Here is a 21,747-nt window from a genome sequence, read left to right as displayed (position 1 = left end):
TTATTTATCTATCCTCCCTGGCTGTACAGTTCCTCCCAGTGCAATTTACCATTTTTATTTGAGGCCTTTGTTTCTTCATCCATATCAGTGATGGTTTTAATGCTGTTGTACCATATCCTGTCATCTTGATATGTTGCCTTATGCTCTTAAATGTCATTCAGTCCACACAATAGAACCCTTATCCCAGCCACTTAAATTTTTAAAAATGATACATTGCATATCTATTTTAGGGAATTTATACTTGTAATTGCTGGAAACTTCAGCTCTTCTCTGCTATGGGTAAGTCTTAAACATAACAGTGTTTTGTTATTCTTTGTTCTCCTTCCCACTTGAGAAATGTTATCAAAGGAAAAAGTCTGGTAAAATGTTCGGGACTATCTGAAAGCTCAACCAGCACTGGATAGTATTGTTTGAGACAGTTCTCACATGAATTTTCCCTCTCTGTCTTGTTTCTACTTCGTTCCAGAGGAAAGTGGATGTCCTGGATTGCAGAGGTAGAAGTAGATGTGAGTCACTATTTGGTATTTAGTGGTGAGAAAGTTGACCACTATCAGTCTTCCCAAACAGCAGCAGAAGCCAAGAAAAATCTGTTCACAGCATAAGTTAGAGCTTTCTTCTTCAGGGCACTTCTGTCCTTATCTGGCTATTTACTGCGCAAGCAGCGCTGTTCTGCTGATTCAGCATCACAAGGAGCAGCGCCAGGGCAGCTCCAGGCCACACTTAAGGAATTACAAAGGAGACCATTAGAGTCACAAGTTTTCTCCTTAGATGATTTATAAACGGATTTGTTTTCTTTCTTGCTCCTTTGTCCCAGAGCTGTTAATAAATAGCCTTTTAAACCTCCTGCAGGAGATGCAAGGAAAGAAACCCCTGCTCAGGCCTCTTTTGTGCACACTGGAGACAAGTGCTGTGGTTCCAGGGGACCTCCAGTCCCGGAGGGAGAGCCCTGCTCAGATGGGCTGGGGCAGGGAAGGAGCAGACCTCTGGCTGTTTTTGTGGGGGCCCAGCTGTGCTGGCTATTCCTGCTACACAGAGGCCCGTAACGGAGCCAGCTGGTGGCTTTTTTTTTCCATACTGGAACTCCATCCCCTTTGCTGCTGCGAGCGTGTCTCAAGCTCTTCAGCTGAAGTAACCTCTGCTTTGTTGGCTTTTGATGGTGAAAGAGTATTGATGTCTCCATCCTGGTAGGCACCTCTGGTCAAAGAGGCCAGAGCATGGAGTAGAGAGCTAGAGGCAATGTCACTGAAAAGCTCGAGGACTTCCCTTCTTGCACCTCCTTCCTGCTCTTGCTTCTCTGGGGGGGATGTGGTGAGAAGTTGGAGCTGCACCTTCTGTTTGTGGGCCAGCCCCGGTACGGTCTGTGCCGAGGTCACCCAGAGCAGATCATCGTGGTTTAACGCCTCTGTAGCAGCCCCTGGCATGCTGCGTGCAGACAGGGCAGCTGGGGCGCCTCTCACAACAGCCCCCTGTCCTTGTCACTGCTGTGTACCCACACTGCCTTATACAGAGCATTTTGCATTTGTATTTTGAACTGTTTGAGACAAGGATGTTGTAAAAAAAAATATATATGTATTAAAATATTATAAACTTATATTAAATATTATAAATGAGTTTCTTTTCCTAAGCCTGAATCTCCCCGGGATTCACAGTATCTCCCTGTAATAAGTAATCTGAACTTTGGAGGCTGATGAGTTCCTGTCCCAGACCGTTCATCCAGCAAAACTTATTTGCTGTTTTGTTCCACAAGGCCCTAGCCTTTGCAAAGTGCAAGGCTTCCAACCACGAAAATTTAGATTTGTATTTAACTTCTACTGTTTTCTCAATCTGCTTTTTATTACCTTTGCAACCTCAAAGGAGAAGTTCTTCCTCTTCCGCTTGGACATTTTGCTGAGGCCCATGCCCCACTACGGGCTTTGGTCCCTTGTTCTTCCCATTGGCTGTCCTTAAAAATACCACAGGGTAATTTGTTTCCTGCTATTTGAAATGGAAATAGTAGCAGCATGAGGAACAGAGCGTGATATTCATGCCAAATATCATGAGCTGAATTCTCCCCATGGTTTGTGGGAATCCTAGTTATTAAAGCTGACCTCTGAGAAATCAGTATATTTTTCCACAAAGCCTAGACAGTGGAGGCATTCCTCAGCAGGAGACAGAAACTATCCCAGCTGTTCCAGTGTTGTGTTTTGCAATGAAGAAAGGAGATAGCAGTGCTGACAGCTGGAGGTAAGTGGGAGAAGCTGGAATTAAGTAGAGATCAATCTCTTTCATGCATGCAGTCGTAACCTTTACTTATTGAAGGGATGCAGTGAGGCTGCTACCCTGCCTTGATAGCAAGGCACCTCACACTTCATCTGCTAGAACTAGTTGCAAAGGAAAGGCCACTACAGTTTTTGGGTACTATGCAAGTTAGGGCAGGAAAAACTCACTCATAAAGTGAGTTTTTATGATAAAGTGGCTTTGCCAGCAGCTCTTCTCTCTCCTGGAGCACTGTTCATGCTTCTGCAGTTTCCAGTGGCTTTTGGTCCCGAATGGGAAGTGAAACTTCAGGAGGAAAGCTGGTTGCTTTGCTGTGCAGAAATGCTCGGGAAGCTCTGGTTTTCCACGTGCCTGTTTGCATGCAGCACTGTGGGTAGCCATGTTTTTGTTGTGGAAGCTGGGGAAGTAAGCCACTGAAAAGCGGTAGTGGTGCTCGATGTGCAGGGCAATCCCAGGAATCCGTGATTCAGAGGAAAAACGTCCCTGAGATGCAGCGAGTGTCTTGCAGCCTCAGCGTCTTTGAGGCGGGAGCAGCTGCCAGTGGAGAGGGCAAACAGGGAAACTGGTGGCTTTTAGGAGGGCACATTTTGACACTGGGGAATGCACAGAGCAGCACGCTGTGGGTGGCGAGGGATTTGGATGTGTTTTCTCTGTGGTCATTTCCCTGCCAGAGCCTCCTGTTGGGAGGTAGCAGTATCTACAGTGCTCAAGACTGTTTTCTAGGAAACTTCTGAACTTTCTGGCCCAATATGGTTATTTTTGGGGTGGGAAACAATTCTTCTCAAGGCTGTTTCCTTTGTTTTGTCGTGGTAACTTCTGCATCATCCTAGTGCAGGGAGGCTGATGGGCCTGGGGAAGGGTGGGCTGCACTGTGTAGGTGTTGCGACTGTCACGCCACTGATCTTCCTATTAAAGTCTCCCGATTAAAGCAGTGGCCCTGCTGCGTTTACCAGCAGCAACAACAGGTAAATGGTTGTAAGCAATAGATCCGCGGGGCTGAGCTGGGAACCAACAACCAACGCCGAGCGGGTGAAGGTGAGTGCCCATTATCAGCCAGGATGCCAGAGAGGGGCAGTGACTGCCTCTATAGTTAGTTACATGAAAAGCTGGTGTGATGGCAGATGTCTGTCAATGACACGGTAATTCCTCAAAACTAAGGATGATAATCTTGTAATTTGCAATGCATTGCTTCCAGTGCAAGGGTAATGTATACAGGCCCTGTCTTGATAGAGAAAGAAATATTGCTTTGAGAGTTAAGAATTATTATGCAAGTAATAGACATCTGCTCTATATTAACAAATAATGCCTAGTAGCTCTTTAAAGAAGTGGTTTTTTTAAAGTACTTGAGCTGAATCAGCTGAGGATTTAAAATAATCAAATAGGAATGCAAGTCAGAGGAGGCTCAGGGGCGAGGAGGAGCTCAGGGGCGACCTTATCGCTGTCTATAGGTACCTTAAAGGAGGCTGTAGCGAGGTAGGGGTTGGTCTATTCTCCCACGTGCCTGGTGACAAGATGAGGGGGAATGGGCTAAAGTTGCGCCAGGGGAGGTTTAGGTTGGATATTAGGAAGAACTTCTTTACTGAAAGGGTTGTTAGGCATTGGAATAGGCTGCCCAGAGAAGTGGTTGAGTCACCATCCCTGGAGGTCTTTAAGATATGTTTAGATGTAGCCCTTAGTGATATGGTTTAGTGGAGGACTTGTTAGTGTTAGGTCAGAGGTTGGACTAGATGATCTTGGAGGTCTCTTCCAACCTAGACGATTCTGTGATTCAGAAGCAGCCTATTAACTTACCCTGTTCCCCAAAAGCCTTAATCTAACAGTTGAAAGTTATGCTAATTTAAACAAAAAATCCTTGAGAAATATGTGTGTTTAGAGAGGAAATAAAAAAGGAAGCTGACTGCAATTAATGCAAATTCAAACTTAGAAGATTTAGAAGATGGTCTAAAGAAGCATAAGGAAAAAATTATAGCCAGAGAGTTGAGAACAGCAAAGAATTGAAAGATGTTGAGCACAAAAGGAAGCCTAACGGGAACACTGGCCCACGGCAAGTCAGCATATTGGAACTATCAATAATAAGAAAACTGAAAGGTGTCAGTGCTTCATGCTGCTTTTTTCCCTCAAAGAAAAATGAATGTCTTCACATTGTGTGATAGCCAAGTACATTCAAGCGATAACTTGGGTGATAAGTTTTGAAGGGCAGGGTAAAAAAGCCATCTTGAATTCACTAGGTATTTTCTGATGAAACTTCAAGCTTTGTGGTTAATAATAAATTTTCTTCAGTTAAATTATAGCTTTGATGGGCTGGTAACACAAATTAATGCCAGAAGTTGTCTGGTAGGAGACGGATGTAACTGCTAACAGTTATTTCTTCTGATTTGAAAGCCTCTTTGATGTGTGAATCCTAAAGAAAAGAGCATAAGCAGGGTCCAGATTTAGAAGCCTAGCAAACATTGCATAAATGTGAAAATTAATTGTTGAAAGGTCACTGTGTCGGCCCTATTCTACCACTTGTTGATTGTATTTGAGAATATTCAGTATCTCTGTCTGAGTGCCGGGACGTAAGCCAGCAGGATATCTTCCCATAGAGGAACGATTTAATGAGCGGGGGGCGCGGGAGCTGTGATGTGGCTGGGGAGGCGAGCAGGGCTGGGAAGCCACACGCACCAGATGTGGGAAGGTCTCCAGCCAGGGATGGAAGGGGTTTGTTGGCTCCCGTCCATAACGCCCCGACGTGGCTCCCCTGTCTCACAGCCACGCTGCGGTTCCAGAGCACACAGGGGACGTGGGAGTGCCCCCGCCACTGAGCCCCCCTGCGCCCCTTCCGGATGCGCGGGCGGCCGCGGGCAGGGAGAGGAGGGCCCTGTGTGCTGCCCGCTCCATTGTTTCCCTCTCGTGCTGCCGCTGCTCAGCTCTTGCAGCCTCCAGCACTCCCAAGCAGCTCTCCAGGATTGCAGTATGCTGCTTTTTTTTTTTTTTCCTGGAAAACAGGGCTACTCCAAGGCATCCCGTGCAGTTTCCCAGGGTCATGCCCCAGTCAGGACTTGAAAAGCAGAAGGAGGATGAGGTGCTCCCATCTGGAGCAATGCTGTACATGTGGGCGGCAGGGTGTTTGTCGTGGCTGGTTTAGGTCTGGATGTTACCTAGAGCCTTACTGGGGGAGGAGATGAGACTTATTCGAGCAGTTGCAGCTATATCCGATGAGGATGGCATCCTTGCTGCACTGGCCCTTCCTAATGGCATGGCTTTTGAATGCATCACCCTGCTTTTGCTAATCCTCAAGGAAACAGATCTGGGAGAGAAGTCCAGGATCTGCTCCTGCCTTGAGGCAGTCAGCTACAACAGCACTGAAAGATGTTGACCCAGCAACCTCATTAGCCACCTTCCCTATGACTTATTCATCCTCACCATCAGAATTAGCTTCCTGATACCTAGCTTAAGCTTTGCTAAAATCCTTTTTCTTCTGCTTTTTATTTGTCTGAAGACAGTTATTGTCTGAAGACAGTTAATGTCTCCCTTGCTCTTCTTTCTAATCTAAACAACCCAATTCCTTCAATCTTTCCTCATAGGTCAAGTTTTTAGACCTCTGATCTATCTATTTGGTTCTCTTCTGGAGTTTCTCCAAGTGGTCTACGTCTTCCTTGAAAGGCAGTGCCCAAAATTGGGCATAGAACATCATACGAGGCTTTACCCCTGTTAAATGAAGGGAAGGATTTCTTCAAACTGCTATAGCTGCAAGAATGTTCTCTCTGGATGTGCGCCTTAACCAGTTGTTCATCATGCTGTCTTTGTGCGATGTCTATTTTCTAAACGTTATATTTGTTCTTGTCCTTACTAAAGTGAGTTGGATGGGTTCCCCAGGCATGTTCTCTGTTTACCAAATTTATTCTGAATTCCAGTCCTATTCGTCAGTGTGCTTTTACTCCCAACTTGGTACTATCACAAATGCGATAGGCGTGTTCTTTATTCCATCTCCCAGCTCACAAAACACACACACGGGTACATGGCAAAAACTAATTAAAGTTCTTTGTCTGGTTGCATAGTCTAGATCTGTACAAGCCTGCTTGTTTTTGAGATCAGTAGGTAGGGCTGTGCACTTTCAAAGCATCAAGTGTCTCTGAAAAACTCCATTAAAAAAAAACAAAACACTATGGTTAATCAGTTTGCTAGGATTTTGGTGTTTGTATGTCAGCATTTATAAGTACTTCATCTGGAAAACTATAATACGGTAAATATGCATTTAAAATTGTACATAGTACCACAATGAGGGCCAGCTCTCACACCAGTATTAAAGCCAACATCTTTGCCATATGAATAATTAAAACTTAAAGCAGAGCTCCCCATGCTATTCCACGTAACGTCTGTAAAAGTGGTGTAAATCCTGGTCTGGAGCTTGAATTGTGATTTCAACATGTTCAGTGTCTTGCCTGGTATTTTGAAAGAAATGCTTCCAAACCAAAGCGATTGCATACAATACTGTATATGGGATTGTGTCTATATGCTAAGACAAACCCAAGCCTCTTGCCAGCCTAAGAAAAGGCTTTTCTGAAACATGTGGTTCACATTATTTTGCAGCAAAATATTCCTCAAACCCCGATGTGAGCTCAGCAGCCTCACCGTGTGTGCAATTTAGCCTGACAAATGCTCATTTTCCCTCGGCAGAAGGATAACGTATGTACCCCATATGCACCATGGCAGAACAGCAGCACTGCCTGCTCCCATCCCCTTTCCCTGCCATCACTGCAGGCAGAACTTCAGAGACGTGAGTTCTCACAGTTTATAAACGGGCGGGCTGCGTTGCCAAAGCCCCTGTCTGCAGGGCTGTCTGGTGGACTGGGTGATGTTTCTCTGCAAGTGCCTGACCTGATGGATGCTCCTTGTGCCCAAGCTGCCCGTCTTTTGCCACCAAGCCTGTCACTGGCTCTGCGTTCATTCAGACTGCTGTGGGATTCAGGCACCCTTCAGCCATGGGCTCCTGTGCCTTCAGATGCTTCTGGCTGCAGCTGACAGTCAGGCAAGCACATCGTTGCTCCTCGCTTTGAAAATACGGTAAATCATTCATTTCAGCCTGTTCTGTTCCCAATTTGTCAGTCAAGTCTGCCTGTTTTCCTTTGACAGGTTCTCAGTGCTGAGCTGCGTTTGTGATATGTTTGGGTTCAGGAACTCCGCGGGCTGTGCTCCTGGTATGGGCTACGGGATCGCACAAGCACCCAGCAGCTCTCCCCCAAAGACTGGACGTGTGCTTAGGAAACCAGTCACTGGGGAGACTCCCAACAGGCTGCAGCAGCAACGTGGGTGATCAGCAGCAGAGGCAGCTGCCAGCTGATGGGCAGGATTCAGTGTGACGCTGTCTCAGTCTGTCGTCACTGCAAGCCCCGTGGGCGGCAGGCAGTGTGCCTTGGAACTCCCTTTCCTTGCAGCATGAAGAATAGCTAATTTAACTAAATGCAGTTAAACGTGGGTTTGCTAGGGTGGCATAGTAGAGGTGTTGGGATGTCTCATCGCTGGCTGTGATGGCAGGTGATTTGTGTCTGAAGTGGGGATACCTAGCTTAGGCGTGGGGTCCCCACCTTGCTTCAGTTAGGTTGGGACTGCAACGTCTGGTGTAACTGGTACGTTACTGGACAAGGCTGATCTCTCTGCAGATCTGGTCAGGGATGCTTGAGAAAAATAAATAATTCTATATGTGGAGAAGGGCTGCTGGACTCTTCAGGTAGATGGAGAAGGTTAGAAGGACACAATCCAGAGGGGACCATTATTTATAAATTGGTTAAGAGAAAATTGAGGAGGAGTGAGAGTTGCTGAAGTTTTGAGGCAGAGGTGGACCAAAGACAGAGGGATTAAAATGGCAATAAATAAAATGAGGCTGAAAATGAGAGTGTTTATGGCCATGCAAATGCGTGCTGAGAGCATAAGGCGATTGTGACGAGCCAGCACGTGTCAGTGGGGCACTTGTGTGGCAGAAGGGTTATGGCCTTACCTTATAGCCTCTTATGGTCCCTTCTATAACAGGCTGAGTGTGGGAATCCAAAGGAAAGAGCAAACACCGACTTCAGCCTTACCCCTGTTAATTGCACCTCTGCAAGCAGTAGGCTGCCTGATTTCTTGTAGCATTTGTGGCTAAGTTGTGTTTGGTGAGAAGGGAGCAGGGAGGTGGGCAGCCCTGGCCATGAGTGACATCTCCTGGCTCGCAGGGCTGCCAGTGGCAGTGGGATTTTGGCTAGAGGAACAGTTTCCTATTTGTCTTGAGGCTCTGGGAGATGATGGGGATGATCCTGCTCACTTGCTGTCGCACAGAGCTGCCTCCCACGCTTGTGCAGGCCTTCCTGGGTTCTTCACCAAGAGCAACAGGGTTTCTGCAGCAAAACGGCTGTCAGCTGAAGAGCCTGCCAGCATCACTCTCCTTTGATAGCTAACTCAGGGACAAAAAAAGATAGCAGACCTGTTTATGTTCTGAGCCCCGCCACAGTCACTTGATGGAGCCGGTGGTAGCTCCTACAAAAAAAACAGAGAGACCAAAATTAGAAACAGAGATGCCGGAGCAGCTGGGCTGTGCTCCAACATCTGGAGAGTGCTTCGTGCCTATGTAGCCGGACAGGGCTGCAGCACCAGGCAGCTCCGAGCTTTGGGGTGGGGAAGAAGAAAAGCAGCAGATAGTTTCTATGCCTGCTTATGGCCTTACATGATTTTTTTTTTTTTATCATCGTTTACAGTGGGGGCATAATGGGAGAAAGCACAGAAATGTGTCTCTGGTTTCTGGCTGGGCAGAGAGGCAGGAGGTCGTGCCTGCTCACTCTTTGGCTAAGGAAAACTGCTGGTGAAGAAGTGCTGGGGTCTGGCAGCTGCAGAGGTGCTGGAGGGTGAAGGGCTGCCTTGCTCGGTGTTTGCACAGCTTACAGCAGCAGGGACACGGTGCAAAGGAGCTGGGGAGGCTGGGGAATGAGACAATTCTCTAGGCATTTGAAGAACCTGCAGTCGTGTCTAGAGCTGATGGTGGAAACCAAGTGTATAGGAAAGGGAACTTTTGCAAATACTTCACCTGTCTGAGCAAACTGCAGATGTTTTATTTCAATTGCATTAAATTCTTTATCTGGACATGCAATGTTTTTTAAAAAAAAAAAATCAAGTAATCTATATGCTTATAAAGTGATGTTTGGCAGGTATTGTTTTGGTAGTTTATCCTCTGCGTTATGCTTATCATTCATACTTTTTCAAGTACAAAATGTTTCAACAAAGTACTATTTGGTAGTGTAAGAGGTCATGCAGATGGATGCCTTGATATGGGATACAACGATGAAATCACTGTCTACAACCGCCAGAGCCCTGACAAGGACTCGTGATGCTGAGTTAGAATTCAAGAGGCGAAAGTCATGTTCAGAGCTAAGGAAATAATATGCCTTGGAAAAGAAATGACTAATCTGAGGTTGCAGGTGGGATGCAGAAAATTATGTCTCTGCCTACAGGCAAGGGATTTCTCTAGCTGCTTATTGAAAAGGCCGATTTTGGTAGGAAAATTATTCCTACTTTGTTGCTAATACCACTACTTCCAGAGTGCTGCTGCTAAAAAGATACAGCAGACAACAATACCCATCATAACAGGAAATGTGAAAGTCTTAGAACTGGTGCAAAGGCACCCATTCTTCAACCCTAGGACTGTAATCACCAAACAAAGCCATTAGTGGCTGCTTCTAGACAAGATCTCAGAGTAAGGGTGGCAACAATTACATGGATTTGCCATGCAGCTGTCAGCAGCAGTTTCCGTTTTCAGCCATACTGTGCAGCTAATTATACGTTCTATCATCTGCTTTTATTCATTTTTTAGTGTTAAAATTCTTTTTGTTCAATGGACATGCTCAGTACATTCATAACCTGAGCCAACTGTCTCCATCGAGAAGAAAAGTCTCCCAGCTGTCACACATTGCTGTTTCTAATCAAGTCAAGCCATGAGTTCTGGGGCCCTTTTGAATAAAGCTGTATAAAACGCATTCTTCCCTCCTACTGTCTGGTATGTGCACTAGACTGTTTTTTTAAGCTACATTCTTGGAGATATTGGCAAGCATGCTGTGCCTCTAACAGGCACTCTTAAAATGTGAGCATAACAAGCTTCCAAATTTCAGTTAGCCTCGGCAGATTTACATGTGAGTGTAATGAGAGAGTACAAAACTCCAGGTTAGCATCAGGTTTCCTATGGGGAAAGCCTGTGGGGAGATTTTCAAAACAAGCTCTCTTGGCACTTTTAAGTTCCATTTTCTTTAGCTGTATGGGGAAGAAATGATTAGTCTACAGATGTAGAGATTCCTGGAGCTCCCTTGCACCTTTTTCAGAGAAGTTACCCCAAGTGAACTGATCCTAGGATGTTGGATCATTTGTAGGGTTGGGTAGCCCTTTGCATAGTTCTGGCATCTGGGGCTAACATTTGTGTGAAACAGAGTGGTTAGAAGATGATCCTGTTCAGAACTTGAATACTTTTCACATTTGCATGCATGATGTGGGGTGCCAGGATGGTTTTCTACTGATCCAATATTGCCTAAAGGGCTGGAGAATGAATGACCTCTGGACCTTAAGTTCTGGTGTGCAGATGCAGAGCAAACGCAGTTGCTTCATTTTCTTGGAGTGTGAAGTTAGCGTGAAGATGGTTGATGTGGTTGCCTGCACAGAGGTATGGTCACCCTGGATAACTTCTAAACATCTTCTAGAGCACTTGTATATAAGGAGAAGAGAAAACAGCAAACCATGTGTGCAGTAAGAAAATCAAGTGCTTTTGAATATGAAACTTCAGTGTGGATAGAAGTGGATTTCATGTAATAATGGGAACAGGTATTAGAGTGCCAAAGCTATTCGTTAGTTGTAACTGTTGAATTTACAGCTAGGTTATAAACTTGGAAAATATTTTTGCTAGTACCCTATCTAGAGCTTTGTGTTGCGGATTGTATTCTATTAAACAATACCAAAGTGACTGAGCCTAAGTTGTAAATTGAAATTTCCATTGTGAGATATGTGAAGGAGAAGCCAAAACAGAAAAATGTAGTAGACAGCATTACGCTAGCCACTAACAAATGCAGATATGTTAAATCTGAAGGCTCAAATGCCATATCAGTTGGTGGAAATAATTCAGAACCATACGTAGCTTTTTTTAGAAAACTGTACTGTTACCCAAGTATCTTAAGCCACAAAATATTAATTTGCTGGATAGGTCATAGCAATTGTATTGGTAACAATTAAGAGATCAATCTACCACAAGTTCTGCAAAATGTGTGATTTTTTTTTTTTTTAAACTGTGTTATGCCAGTTGTGCAAATACAGACTATTCACCATTTCACCATCACTGGTCTTTTGAGAAGTGTCATTAAAAATCTCTGTAGGTTTCTTAAATACCCTGTGGAGTACAGATATTTTCCGTATATCATTGCCAAGGTGCAGGACAGTGCTGCTTAAACTGTGACTGCAACATACCGAAATGTTAGTGTTAGACTTCCTAAATGCATTACCAGTGACAAGGATGCTGTAAATTCTCATCAACATTGTGAAAAGCACAACGAAGCATGACATATACTATGACAAAGTATAGCAGGGGTTAAAGCTTTTGGCTCCACAAGTTTGTTTATATATTAGCAGTCTGATGTTGTTTCAGCTTCTCAGAAATCACTGAATCAAATGCAGAGCTACAGAACAAGCATGTGTTTGTCCAATGCAGATGCGTTTTGTATATGATTGCTCAGCCACCTGTGGATATCTCAAAGACAGGTTAGCCATAAGGGCATCTTGAAAGTTCTCCTTCATCCCCGCTTGGCCCATGGAGATGCGTCACGGCCTGTGAGAGCACATCTGCAGGACACCAGGGTCAGGCTCTACATCGAAGAAATCCCACGTGAGGACACAGAGAGGGAGACGGAAGCAGGGATGGGCAAAGGCAAATGCTTCAGAGCAGAAAGGGACTGCAGGAATGTGTCTGAAGATTTTTGGGGTGAGGTAACATGGGGCACTGGGTTACTAATGTGTTTTTCCTGCTCTAGTCACAGGTACCAAACCAAAGATGTCCTGGACAAGAAAGATTCTACTCGTCCTGGGATTCCTCTCTACTTTGGCTGCAATTGCTTTAATTACTGTAGCAGTGACCCAAAACCAGCCACTTCCGAAGAATACTAAGGTATTACGAGCTGGAGCTTTTATAGGAAAACAAGCCAAGTGGAGGTTTAGGTGCATGGGGCTCTGGGATGAGTTGCTGTCCTTGCTGGGTCTGTCTAATCTCTCCTTCTGGCTCCATGCACCTCAAGCACCTTCTAGTACAACTTCCTGGTAGGAAACAATATGACTTCACAGGGGATCCTCTCCTAAGCAATCATTCCCGGTTTTGCGACTTGTCCGCTCTCATTCCCTTTGATGGAAGCTTTGAACTGAAGCACTGCTGAGAAGAGCAGTGATGTGGCATGTGGCGCAGTTGCCAGATTCACAGTTCATTATTTCTGGTCCCCTGTGCGTGAAGACCAGCACACGCTGTGTCCAGCCCTGGCTCAGATGCGATGACAGGATCTGTTTTGTCCACAGTATGGGATCGTGCTGGACGCAGGGTCATCCCACACTAACCTGTACGTGTACGAGTGGCCAGCGGAGAAGGAGAATGACACCGGGGTGGTGCAGCAGGTGGAGGTGTGTAAAGTCGAAGGTAAGAGGAGGAAAGGAAGCATTGACAGGGGCACGGGCTGAAGAGATAAGGTAGCCAAAGGGTGGGGGAGAAGAAATTTGGAGGAAGGGGCCAACAGTGATTGTTATCTGTAACATATGGGCTCTAATGTATATCGCACTGCTTCCTGCTGAGAACTGCATGTGCCTGACCTTCTTGAAAGGAAAGTTGGGTCCATTTTCCTTCTGTTTCGGGATGTACAGAATTAAATGCTTTTTGGAAAGAGCCACATCAATGTACTAATAACTAAATTTAATTTCTGCATGGATCTCTGTTGAAGTGGTGCTAAACCGCAAGAGGGGAGGGCAGGATTTTAGCTCATTTTAAAGGCTTCTGCACAAGCTGGGCTCATGTGGCAAGGTTGCTCAATTTATGCATGTCATTGTTTACTTTTTATAATGTTGAATTGCTGTGTAAATAGCAATTTTATGATTTAGGAAGGCATTAAAGAAAGCCCAAAGGATACATGTAATGAGGAACAGAGGAGAGGTGGTGTCAGCCTGCCCTGGGCCGTTTCACCCTGGCCACAGCACTGGGGAGCGCCGTGCTGTCACCAGGCTGTGAGAGCTGCTGCAGTGTGCACACAACGTGCAAACGAATCACATTTTCCCCTGGAAGGCCCAGTGTAGCAAAGGGTCAGGCATCTTCAGGCTCAGATCCATGACCTACAACCAGGCAGGAGCAGATATGAGCCTGAAGATGTCCAATTTGTGCTAAACAAGTCTCGTGTCTCACCACAGCCCTCATCTCTGGCTCATGGCCTGCTCCATGCAGAGTGGAGGCAGCTGCCCAGTGCTGCAGCCATCCCTGCATGTGTTGGGCTTCCTCGTGGCTCCTCGCTCCTTTTGTAGGGCCCTGGCTGGCCCAGAAGATGGCTGCATGTCAGAGAAAGGGCTGGTGCTGTAGGATTTCTGAAACTCAAATAGAGTAGTTGAACCTGATGTTGCTGCATGTGATAGTTATGCGGTTTAGCGTACGAGGCTCATGGCAGCCCTCTGGGGTTATGCTTGGAGTTGGTGCAGTGAAGTCTCCCCATTTCTTGCAGGCCCTGGGATCTCAGGTTACTCCCATGACACGGAAAACGCAGGCCACTCTCTGCAACAGTGTCTCCGACAAGCACAGGGTGTGATTCCCTCAAAGCAGCACCAGGAGACCCCCGTCTACCTCGGAGCAACTGCCGGCATGCGGCTCCTCAGGTACTGCAGGGCTCGCCCCCTTCCCCTGCACCTCAGACCATCATGGATCCTTGCTGGGGGCCTCTGGGGTGAAGTCCTTGGAAATGCCACCAGTTCACGTTTTGCCCAGATACCCCCCTGCTGGCCTCTCTGAGCACGGGAGGATGCTCAGACATCCTCCACAACCTAGTATTTATTAGGTTTCACTCAGGATTTTTGTGCCCAGCCACATTGTAACTCCTCACACGCCTTGACTCTGCCTGAGACTAAGTCAAGCTGAGATAACTTTATAATCATATCTCCTTCTTTAATTCAAATTTGTGATTTTCCTGGGGGTGTCCCCCAACCTGTTACCTGGCTGGGGCAAGGAGCTAATCTTATATATGTATTGCCTGGGAAAACTCAGGGTACGAGAGGTCATGGAGTTCTGTGATGGTAGAGCAAGAAAAATCTCCCTGATGAATCCTCACCAGGTGATCTGCAGAGCTCTGCTCCAGGTCCTGCTCTCAGCTGTGGGGTCTGTGTCAGAGCTGGTGGCAGCTGTGTGACAGAGAGGGGCATGGCCAGTTACAACTGGATGTACCCATATGAAGGACTGTTAGGTTATAACTGATGCTTTTGCTGGGGTTTTGTAGCCTGCCTGCTCAGAGTAAAGCCCATAGGCTGCAGAGAACTGTCAGAGTCACTCCATCCTTTCTTCCATTTATCCAGCTTGGAGAACAAAAATGCAGCTGACAAAGTCTTGTCCTCAGTAGAGAAGACGCTGCAGTCAGCTCCTTTCAACTTCCAGGGTGCCAGAATCATCAGCGGTCAGGAAGAAGGAGCCTATGGATGGATCACCATTAACTACCTGCTGGGTAATTTCAAGCAGGTATTGTATCAATGGCAAGACTGTGTTTGAATCATCAGCTGGCAGCACATCGTAAATCATGCCTTGCAGGAGGGTATTGTAGGCACAAACTTTCAGGATGCTGCATATCTTGCCTCAGCCGTTACTGGAGTCAGGCTTAGAACATTGAAATAAACAATCAACACGTTCAATAACTTCCCTTGGGTACAGCATCCTCCTCACTCCCTGATCTAACGTATTTCTGTGCCTGGGTGAATATCTGCAAAGTACTGCTATAACTTTTCAGTTTTCAGCTATCAAGCTTATAAACCATCTGGGCACTGAAACAGTAAGCTGACTGTTTTTTCACATAATAGTTGTGTTATATTGCATATTCTTAGTCCTCCTCCGAACACTCGAACATGATCCATCTTCTGCTTTTCTGAGCCTGCATCTTGTTCTTGTGTCGTGTTTCAGCTCTAATCTCATGTCTTCCTCCCTTTTCTATGCTTGGTACTTCCATTACTCTCCTCCTAAGTCTTTCTCTTTTTGCTCCCAAATACATCTTCTACATGCCTGATGTATGTGTCTTTGATTTTTTTTAATTTTTTTTTAAGTCTGGCTGGACAAAACTTCTACATTCCTTGAAATCTGTAAGTGAGACATCGGGAGCATTAGACCTTGGAGGAGCTTCAACACAGATTACTTTTGTACCAGATAAAAGCCCTTCTGAGTCCCCAGAGAACCTGCTGTATTTCCGCCTCTATGGCAAAGATTACCGAGTGTACACGCACAGCTTCCTCTGCTACGGGAAGGACCAGGCTCTGCAACAGAAACTGGCCAGGGACCTACAGGCAAGTGCATCTGTGGTTGCAGGTGGAGGTCCTGGGCCCTCCCACCTTTGACATGCTGCTGCTGCGAATGTTGCTGTGTTCCAGCTAAATGTCTCATCCCTTAGCCTGGATTTGGGAAATGTCATTGTCCTCCGTAAAGACAAAACAGGTGTTCAGAGAGACGACAGCCAACACTTTCAATGGTACTACCAATATGAGGTGCCTTGATTTGTTGGCATGGGATAGCAGGAGTACTGTGCTTAACCGAAAAACCTGGGAGATGGCATCTTGCCATCTCTGAGAATCCCAAATCAACTGCGACTTCACAAAACGTGGATGGAAGTAGTTTGCTCAAGGTCATACAGGGAGGTCGTAAGAGCAAGAAGCAGTAGTCACATCTCCCACATTACAGCTAATGCCTTAAACTCATCCTCACCACTTTGTCCCAGTGTGTGTGTATCTTGGTGTGATGTACCGTGACAAGTGCCTTGCGGTCACCCTTCCTTGTAGCTCTTTCTCAGTGTGTTACTGTGGAGTGAAATGTAACAGCTTGGATTGATCTTACTTTCAGAGCACAGAGAGCAGCAGCATCCTTGATCCATGCTTTCACCAAGGGTATCAGAGAACTATAAATATCAGTGACCTCTTCAAAAACCCTTGTACTTCAGTCGAGAAAAAGCAATTTCCTTTCAGCCAGCTGTACGTTGTGGGAGAGGGGAATTATGAAAAGTGTCGAAGAAGCATCCAGAATCTGTTTAACAAAACCAGCTGTCCTTACTCCAGCTGCTCCTTCAATGGGATATACCTACCTCCGTTACAGGGGGACTTCGGGGTAAGTCTTTGCATTCTTTAACTTTCTACAACCCAGAACTTTGGAAGAGCAGAAACTCAGAATAATACTAAAGTATGTTATCCATGACTGGGGCAGGAATTAATTTACAAGATGACTTTTTGGACACGAAACTATGAAAGTCTTGTGCTTGCTGTGGGGACAACAAATGTAAGAGCTGCTGTAGGAGATATTGGCCTATCAGCCAGTGTTGCTTCATTTACTGATTCATTCTCTAAGCAGTGCCCCCCGATGGCCAGCACCAGGGACAGGAGGGCTTGCTGCAGGCTCCTGCAAACCCTGTTTCCTGAGGTAAAAAAGTGGCACCAGATTAGAAATTGACACAGAAGTGTGTGAGCGTTACTGAAACTGGTCAGCTCACCTATCTGTCTGCCGGATGTGATGGGGAAGCAGTGCACACTGAACACATGTGACACCGTTACACCAAACAGCAGTCCTAGAGCTGCAGGTCTGCAGATGCTACGAGTGACATTGCTCTTGAAAACATATCTGCTTTTGTAATTGCGATGTTGTTTCTTGTATTTCTCTAAATAAAGCTGTTTTCTTTTGTGGGATTCCTGTTGTCCTGCTCAGGTTAAAATATTCTCTCTCCTCCAGGCTTTTTCTGCTTTCTACTTTGTGATGAACTTTTTGAACCTGACAAACGAAAACCCCTTTGCCCTGGACAAAGTGGCCAGTGCTGTTGAGAAATTCTGCGCCCGGCCTTGGCACGAGGTGAGCAGCACTGCATCTCTGCAGCAGGGCAGAGAGCTTGGGTACCTGAGCTGCTTGTTCTTTGCCGTAGGATAAATGGCTGGGGGTAATTTCCAAGGGAAGTGTGGGAACATTCTCCCCAGCACCTGCACTGCATGGTCAGGTGCAAGCTGCAGCTGTGGGAACCTGTGTTTGGCAGCCTGGTGACTGCTCCCTCCCTCCCTAGGTAAAGCAAGCATATCACCAGATAAAAGAGAAGTACCTGAGTGAATATTGCTTCTCTGGGGCCTACATCCTCTCTCTCCTGGAAAATGGCTACGAATTCACTAAAGAGAACTGGCAAAGGATCCACTTCCTTGGAAAGGTAGGGTTTGTGGCGGGGAGGGCTCTGCCCCACTGAGTGATTGCCCCCTCTGCAATACAACCTGGCCCGTGTGCTGCAGGGGGTGCTGCCTCCCCAGCAGGGCCGCACGCTGCCCTTGCACCTTCCAGCCCTGATTCTGCTCCTCTCCCATTCCAGATCGGCAGCAGCGATGCAGGCTGGACCCTGGGCTACATGCTGAACCTGACCAACATGATCCCCGCGGAGGAGCCCGCTGCACCCCCTCTTTCCCACGGCAGCTACGTGGGGCTGATGGTGCTGTGCTCCCTCGTGCTGGTATCCGTGCTCGTGCTTGCCTGGCTTCTCTTCCACAAGCCCAAGTGCCTGCAGAAGGGGATTGTTTAGGAAGAGCCGTGCAGGGAGAGGGGCCGTGACACCCCAGCCGCTCAGGGCCAGGAGTCTGCTGCAGGGCAGGCTGTACCACAGAGCCCTTCTTGCTGAAGCTACTGACTGTGTACAACAAGGGCATTTATCTCTTTTGACTCTCACTTGCACTGACAGACGTCGGGGCACCAGGCTCGCCACCTCCCTCTGCCAAGGACTGACAAGCAGGTGTCCTCTTCTTGAATGGGTCGTACTTTCATTCACTGAAACTCTGCTGCTTGTTGGTTTTTTGCCTTGTACACAGCATTATGAAGAGAAAAGCAGCAGCAATCTTTGGGAGCCGGTGCTCCTGCAAGGGTTATCTCAGGGTCCCACATGCCACTGAGCTCTTGGGAGTGCTTGCACACAGGGTGATCCGGCTCCTCCTCTGCTGAAGCTGTTCCCATTCCCCAGAGCCCTTCCAGCAGGGAAACTGCACCAGCACACCTCTGCTGGGTACGGTCACCTGTAGCCTGCTGGTCCCCAAAGGCTGGCCACGCTCCCAAATGTCACTCTGGAACAAGAAGGGATGAGGATGAAGAAACTGAACGTGTTGGCGGTCATCAGTCCTTAGCTGGGCGCTGGGAGCGACCTGCTCCTTTCACAGGTGGCAAGAAGCCTCTTTCCCACGTCTTCCTGATGTTGTTGCTGGACCAAAGCTGGCTCGCTGTTATGCTGAGCCGTTCCCATGTCCCTAGGGTGACTGTGCATCGAGACGCGAGTTCCCAGACAGGCATTGCTGATTTTTTGTGGGAAGAGCCCATACTGGCCATGGATCCTTGACCAGTAGTGAGCACTTATGCCTGCAGGGACTCTGTTCTGATTAGCATGCCTGCAGGTAGATATCCACTAAAGCAATTCAGTGTCACTGTGCTGATCATACAGCAGTTTCTGACCCAGGGAAAATGTTTATCGGGACATGTTCCTTTATAAAAAGACAGCTGGCAGCAGTTAGCCAGCATAGGCACACACAGATAGAGCCACTCTTTCCATCAGCAAAATCAGTGAAAACTTGCTTTTCCTTCCCTCATGAGCTAGACTTATCCCAAACCCATAAGACCCAGGGTCTGCAAGTGCACATACTGCAGCCCATCTTCTGGCACGCAGCTAGGGGGGTGCCACTGATCAGAATTATGAATCTTTCCTCTATTTCCCATTCCTTGGTCATAAAAAAGAGGTAAGTCAGAAATCCATTTTTATAACACTTGGAAACCACTGGTGCCTGTTTACCTCCCAAGAAATCTCAGAAATCTCTTCTTCTAATGACATGTATGTGCTGGAGGCAAAAAGCAGGTATTGCGGGGAGAAAGGCACGGCACACAGACACCTTCATGTGTTTCCCCAAGCAAAGATGCAAAAGGTACAGGGGAGAATTTGCAACCTGGATGAAGCCTTCTCTTTTGGGCAAGCACAGACTTAGAGCTCAGGGCTTTCATGCTCTCCCAGCTTGTCCCTCTGCCCAGTGCAGGCTGGAAAATGTCCCCCAGTTATTTCTACTTCATGCCTGGAAGTAGGAACCATAACATTGAAGGACCTGAAGGTAAGGGGAAAATCTATCCTGTCTTATGGTAAGATGTTTGGGCAGTTCACTGTTCTTCCAAAAATCTGTCTTATTTTTACTCTGAATTAGCTGGCTTCAGCTTCTTATGAATCTTGATCTGCCCATTTCAGAAAGACTGAATAACTCTGCTATCAAAATCCCTTTTTCTTTGTTGGTGCTTGCAAGTCGTCATTGTATCACATTAAATAGATTGACCTTCAGTCTGTGAAGTGCTTTGTCGTGGCCTCACTTGTAGCTCCTGAGTCAACTTTGAATTTTTTTACATCTTTCTGAAGTTTGGACACCAAAGCAAGTGGTAGTAGACACCCTAATAGTGTATATAAAAGTAATACCCTCTGTTGCTGATTTACACTCTTTTTTCCTATTCATATATCTCAGGGTCAGATCTGTTCACTTAAGAGAAGGTTTTATAAGGGACTACTTTGTTCGGTTTAACTATTGCATCTTGGCCTTTTTCCCCCATTGTGGCAAAAATGGCCGTGAAAGGGCCTCAGAATGGCCACTGTCTTACAGCATACATCACTGTTTCTTATCATGAGATACTTTGCCTTCCACGTGACTCTGTTGAAGTGCATACCATTCTAAGAACGTTTCCCCAAGCAAGTGGTCCAGGTCAACCCACAAATTACATTTCCCCACACTTCGTTCACTTACCAGTTTATTTTGTCTGCAAATACACTGAGATGTGGGGATTCATCTAGAGACAGAGTCTTCCTTCTGATCTTTTCAGCGAAGATGCATAGATAAGAGATTAACAGTAAGTTTTGATCATGGAAGCAAGGTAGGAGACTTCGTGGCAGAACAGCCAGCTGCCAGGGCTGCTTAGGTTTGTCTGTGATGCTGGAACTGGCAGATCACATCAGTTTCAGAAACTTCCTGATGGGAAACTGGTGTGTAGTGAATATCTATGTTAGTCTGGTCCCTGCTAAGGTTTTATGCCAAAGGAAAACAGGTGGGATACAGAACCTGGGTGAAGAGTTTTAGCAACACTTTATATCTCTATTGCAAGTACTGTGTCCTGTTTACAAAACAAAATAAACAAAATGCAAATGTATTTTAAGTGCAATCTAAAGGCCCAAAATTGAGAAAAAAATACAAGACATAAGTTCCATTATTTTTCAACCTCATGATTTTTAGATCACATTTATGAAACGATCTCCAGAATTAGAATTGCTGGGGAGATACCAGACATACCACTTAAAAATCAGTTAAGCAAGCTGAGGCTCCAGGAATGGGTTGACTGAAGGTATTCTACCATGGCAAGACCCTTTCATATCACTAGCTGGAGTTGAACCTTCCCAGCAAAGGGTATGATTTTTCTTCCCCACCACATTCTCTGCCATTGCAGGACTTCATTTCTGGGGGCTGCCCAAAATCCTGGGTTGGAGTTCAATTTTAGTGGATGTTCATGTGTTTACTTCTCTGCTGTGTCTGACCCAGCTGCGTTTGGCTCAAGTGTGTATTCCAGAGTCACTCAAGGACAAAACCCACCATGAAGACTATGAAAGATAGTGGGGAGATATGTCAGATGGTAATAATGTGGTATCACTTCTCTTGTTAATGCAGTTGATCTGCCTCTCTGAAAATTATCTGTGCCTTATTTCTAATTTTAATAGATTCTGTCTTTAATTTCCAGCCCCTGGCTCCTGTCTGGTTTTGCTCTTCTAGGTTAAAGCATCTTTAAACACCATGAGTTCTTGTCTTGCAAATATTTACGCTCTGCTCAGCTCTGCTGGGCTGCAGCTATCTCAGACCCTGCTCTCTCCTGTCTGTGTGTTTTGTCACATTGTCACAGGGAGCCCTGAGAGGTGCCACAGCAATCTGGGGTGGGTGTCCTGGGATTGAGGTCTGACTTGGGCATGGGTGCTGAGAGGTACCCTTTTGGGAAGATGCTTTGTGGGGGACTTGCTCATTTGGCAGAGCACAGGAGCAGTCTGACCTCTCTGGGACTGGTGACTTCCATGAGCTCTCTCCTGTTCACCCTAGGGCTGGGTCTGAGGCAGAACTATCAGTGAGAGTTGAGAGCTTGGCGGGAAGGAGAGAAACAAAAGCTCTCCCACACCTCTTGCAGAGAGCAGCCAGTCCCCACAACAGGCTCTAATGAGTGCCCTCGCTCCTCCCCGGCCC

The 21,747-nt window shown here is 46.4% G+C and overlaps 1 protein-coding gene across 5 annotated transcripts in view; it reads left to right on the top strand.

Moving 5' to 3' along the window:
• Positions 1-21,255, top strand: part of ENTPD1 (ectonucleoside triphosphate diphosphohydrolase 1) — a 33,179-nt gene extending 11,924 nt beyond the window's left edge. For 4 of the 5 annotated variants that reach the window (XM_067000924.1, XM_067000925.1, XM_067000923.1 and 1 more), the window contains 9 exons: positions 12,267-12,400; positions 12,799-12,916; positions 13,980-14,130; positions 14,821-14,980; positions 15,556-15,786; positions 16,337-16,603; positions 17,219-17,335; positions 17,541-17,678; positions 17,835-21,255. In XM_067000924.1, the coding sequence (XP_066857025.1) occupies positions 12,287-12,400; positions 12,799-12,916; positions 13,980-14,130; positions 14,821-14,980; positions 15,556-15,786; positions 16,337-16,603; positions 17,219-17,335; positions 17,541-17,678; positions 17,835-18,041 (1,503 nt within the window). In that variant the 5' untranslated portion in view covers positions 12,267-12,286 and the 3' untranslated portion in view covers positions 18,042-21,255. Of the gene's footprint in view, positions 1-2,066; positions 2,224-12,266; positions 12,401-12,798; positions 12,917-13,979; positions 14,131-14,820; positions 14,981-15,555; positions 15,787-16,336; positions 16,604-17,218; positions 17,336-17,540; positions 17,679-17,834 lie in introns of those variants that run through there. The other variant, XM_067000926.1, reaches the window with a different exon arrangement.
• Positions 21,256-21,747: the final 492 nt, after the last annotated feature.

This window comes from Anser cygnoides, chromosome 7, assembly GCF_040182565.1.
Source record: "Anser cygnoides isolate HZ-2024a breed goose chromosome 7, Taihu_goose_T2T_genome, whole genome shotgun sequence".
NCBI lineage: Eukaryota > Metazoa > Chordata > Aves > Anseriformes > Anatidae > Anser > Anser cygnoides.
This window is presented reverse-complemented; position numbering and strand designations above follow the sequence as displayed.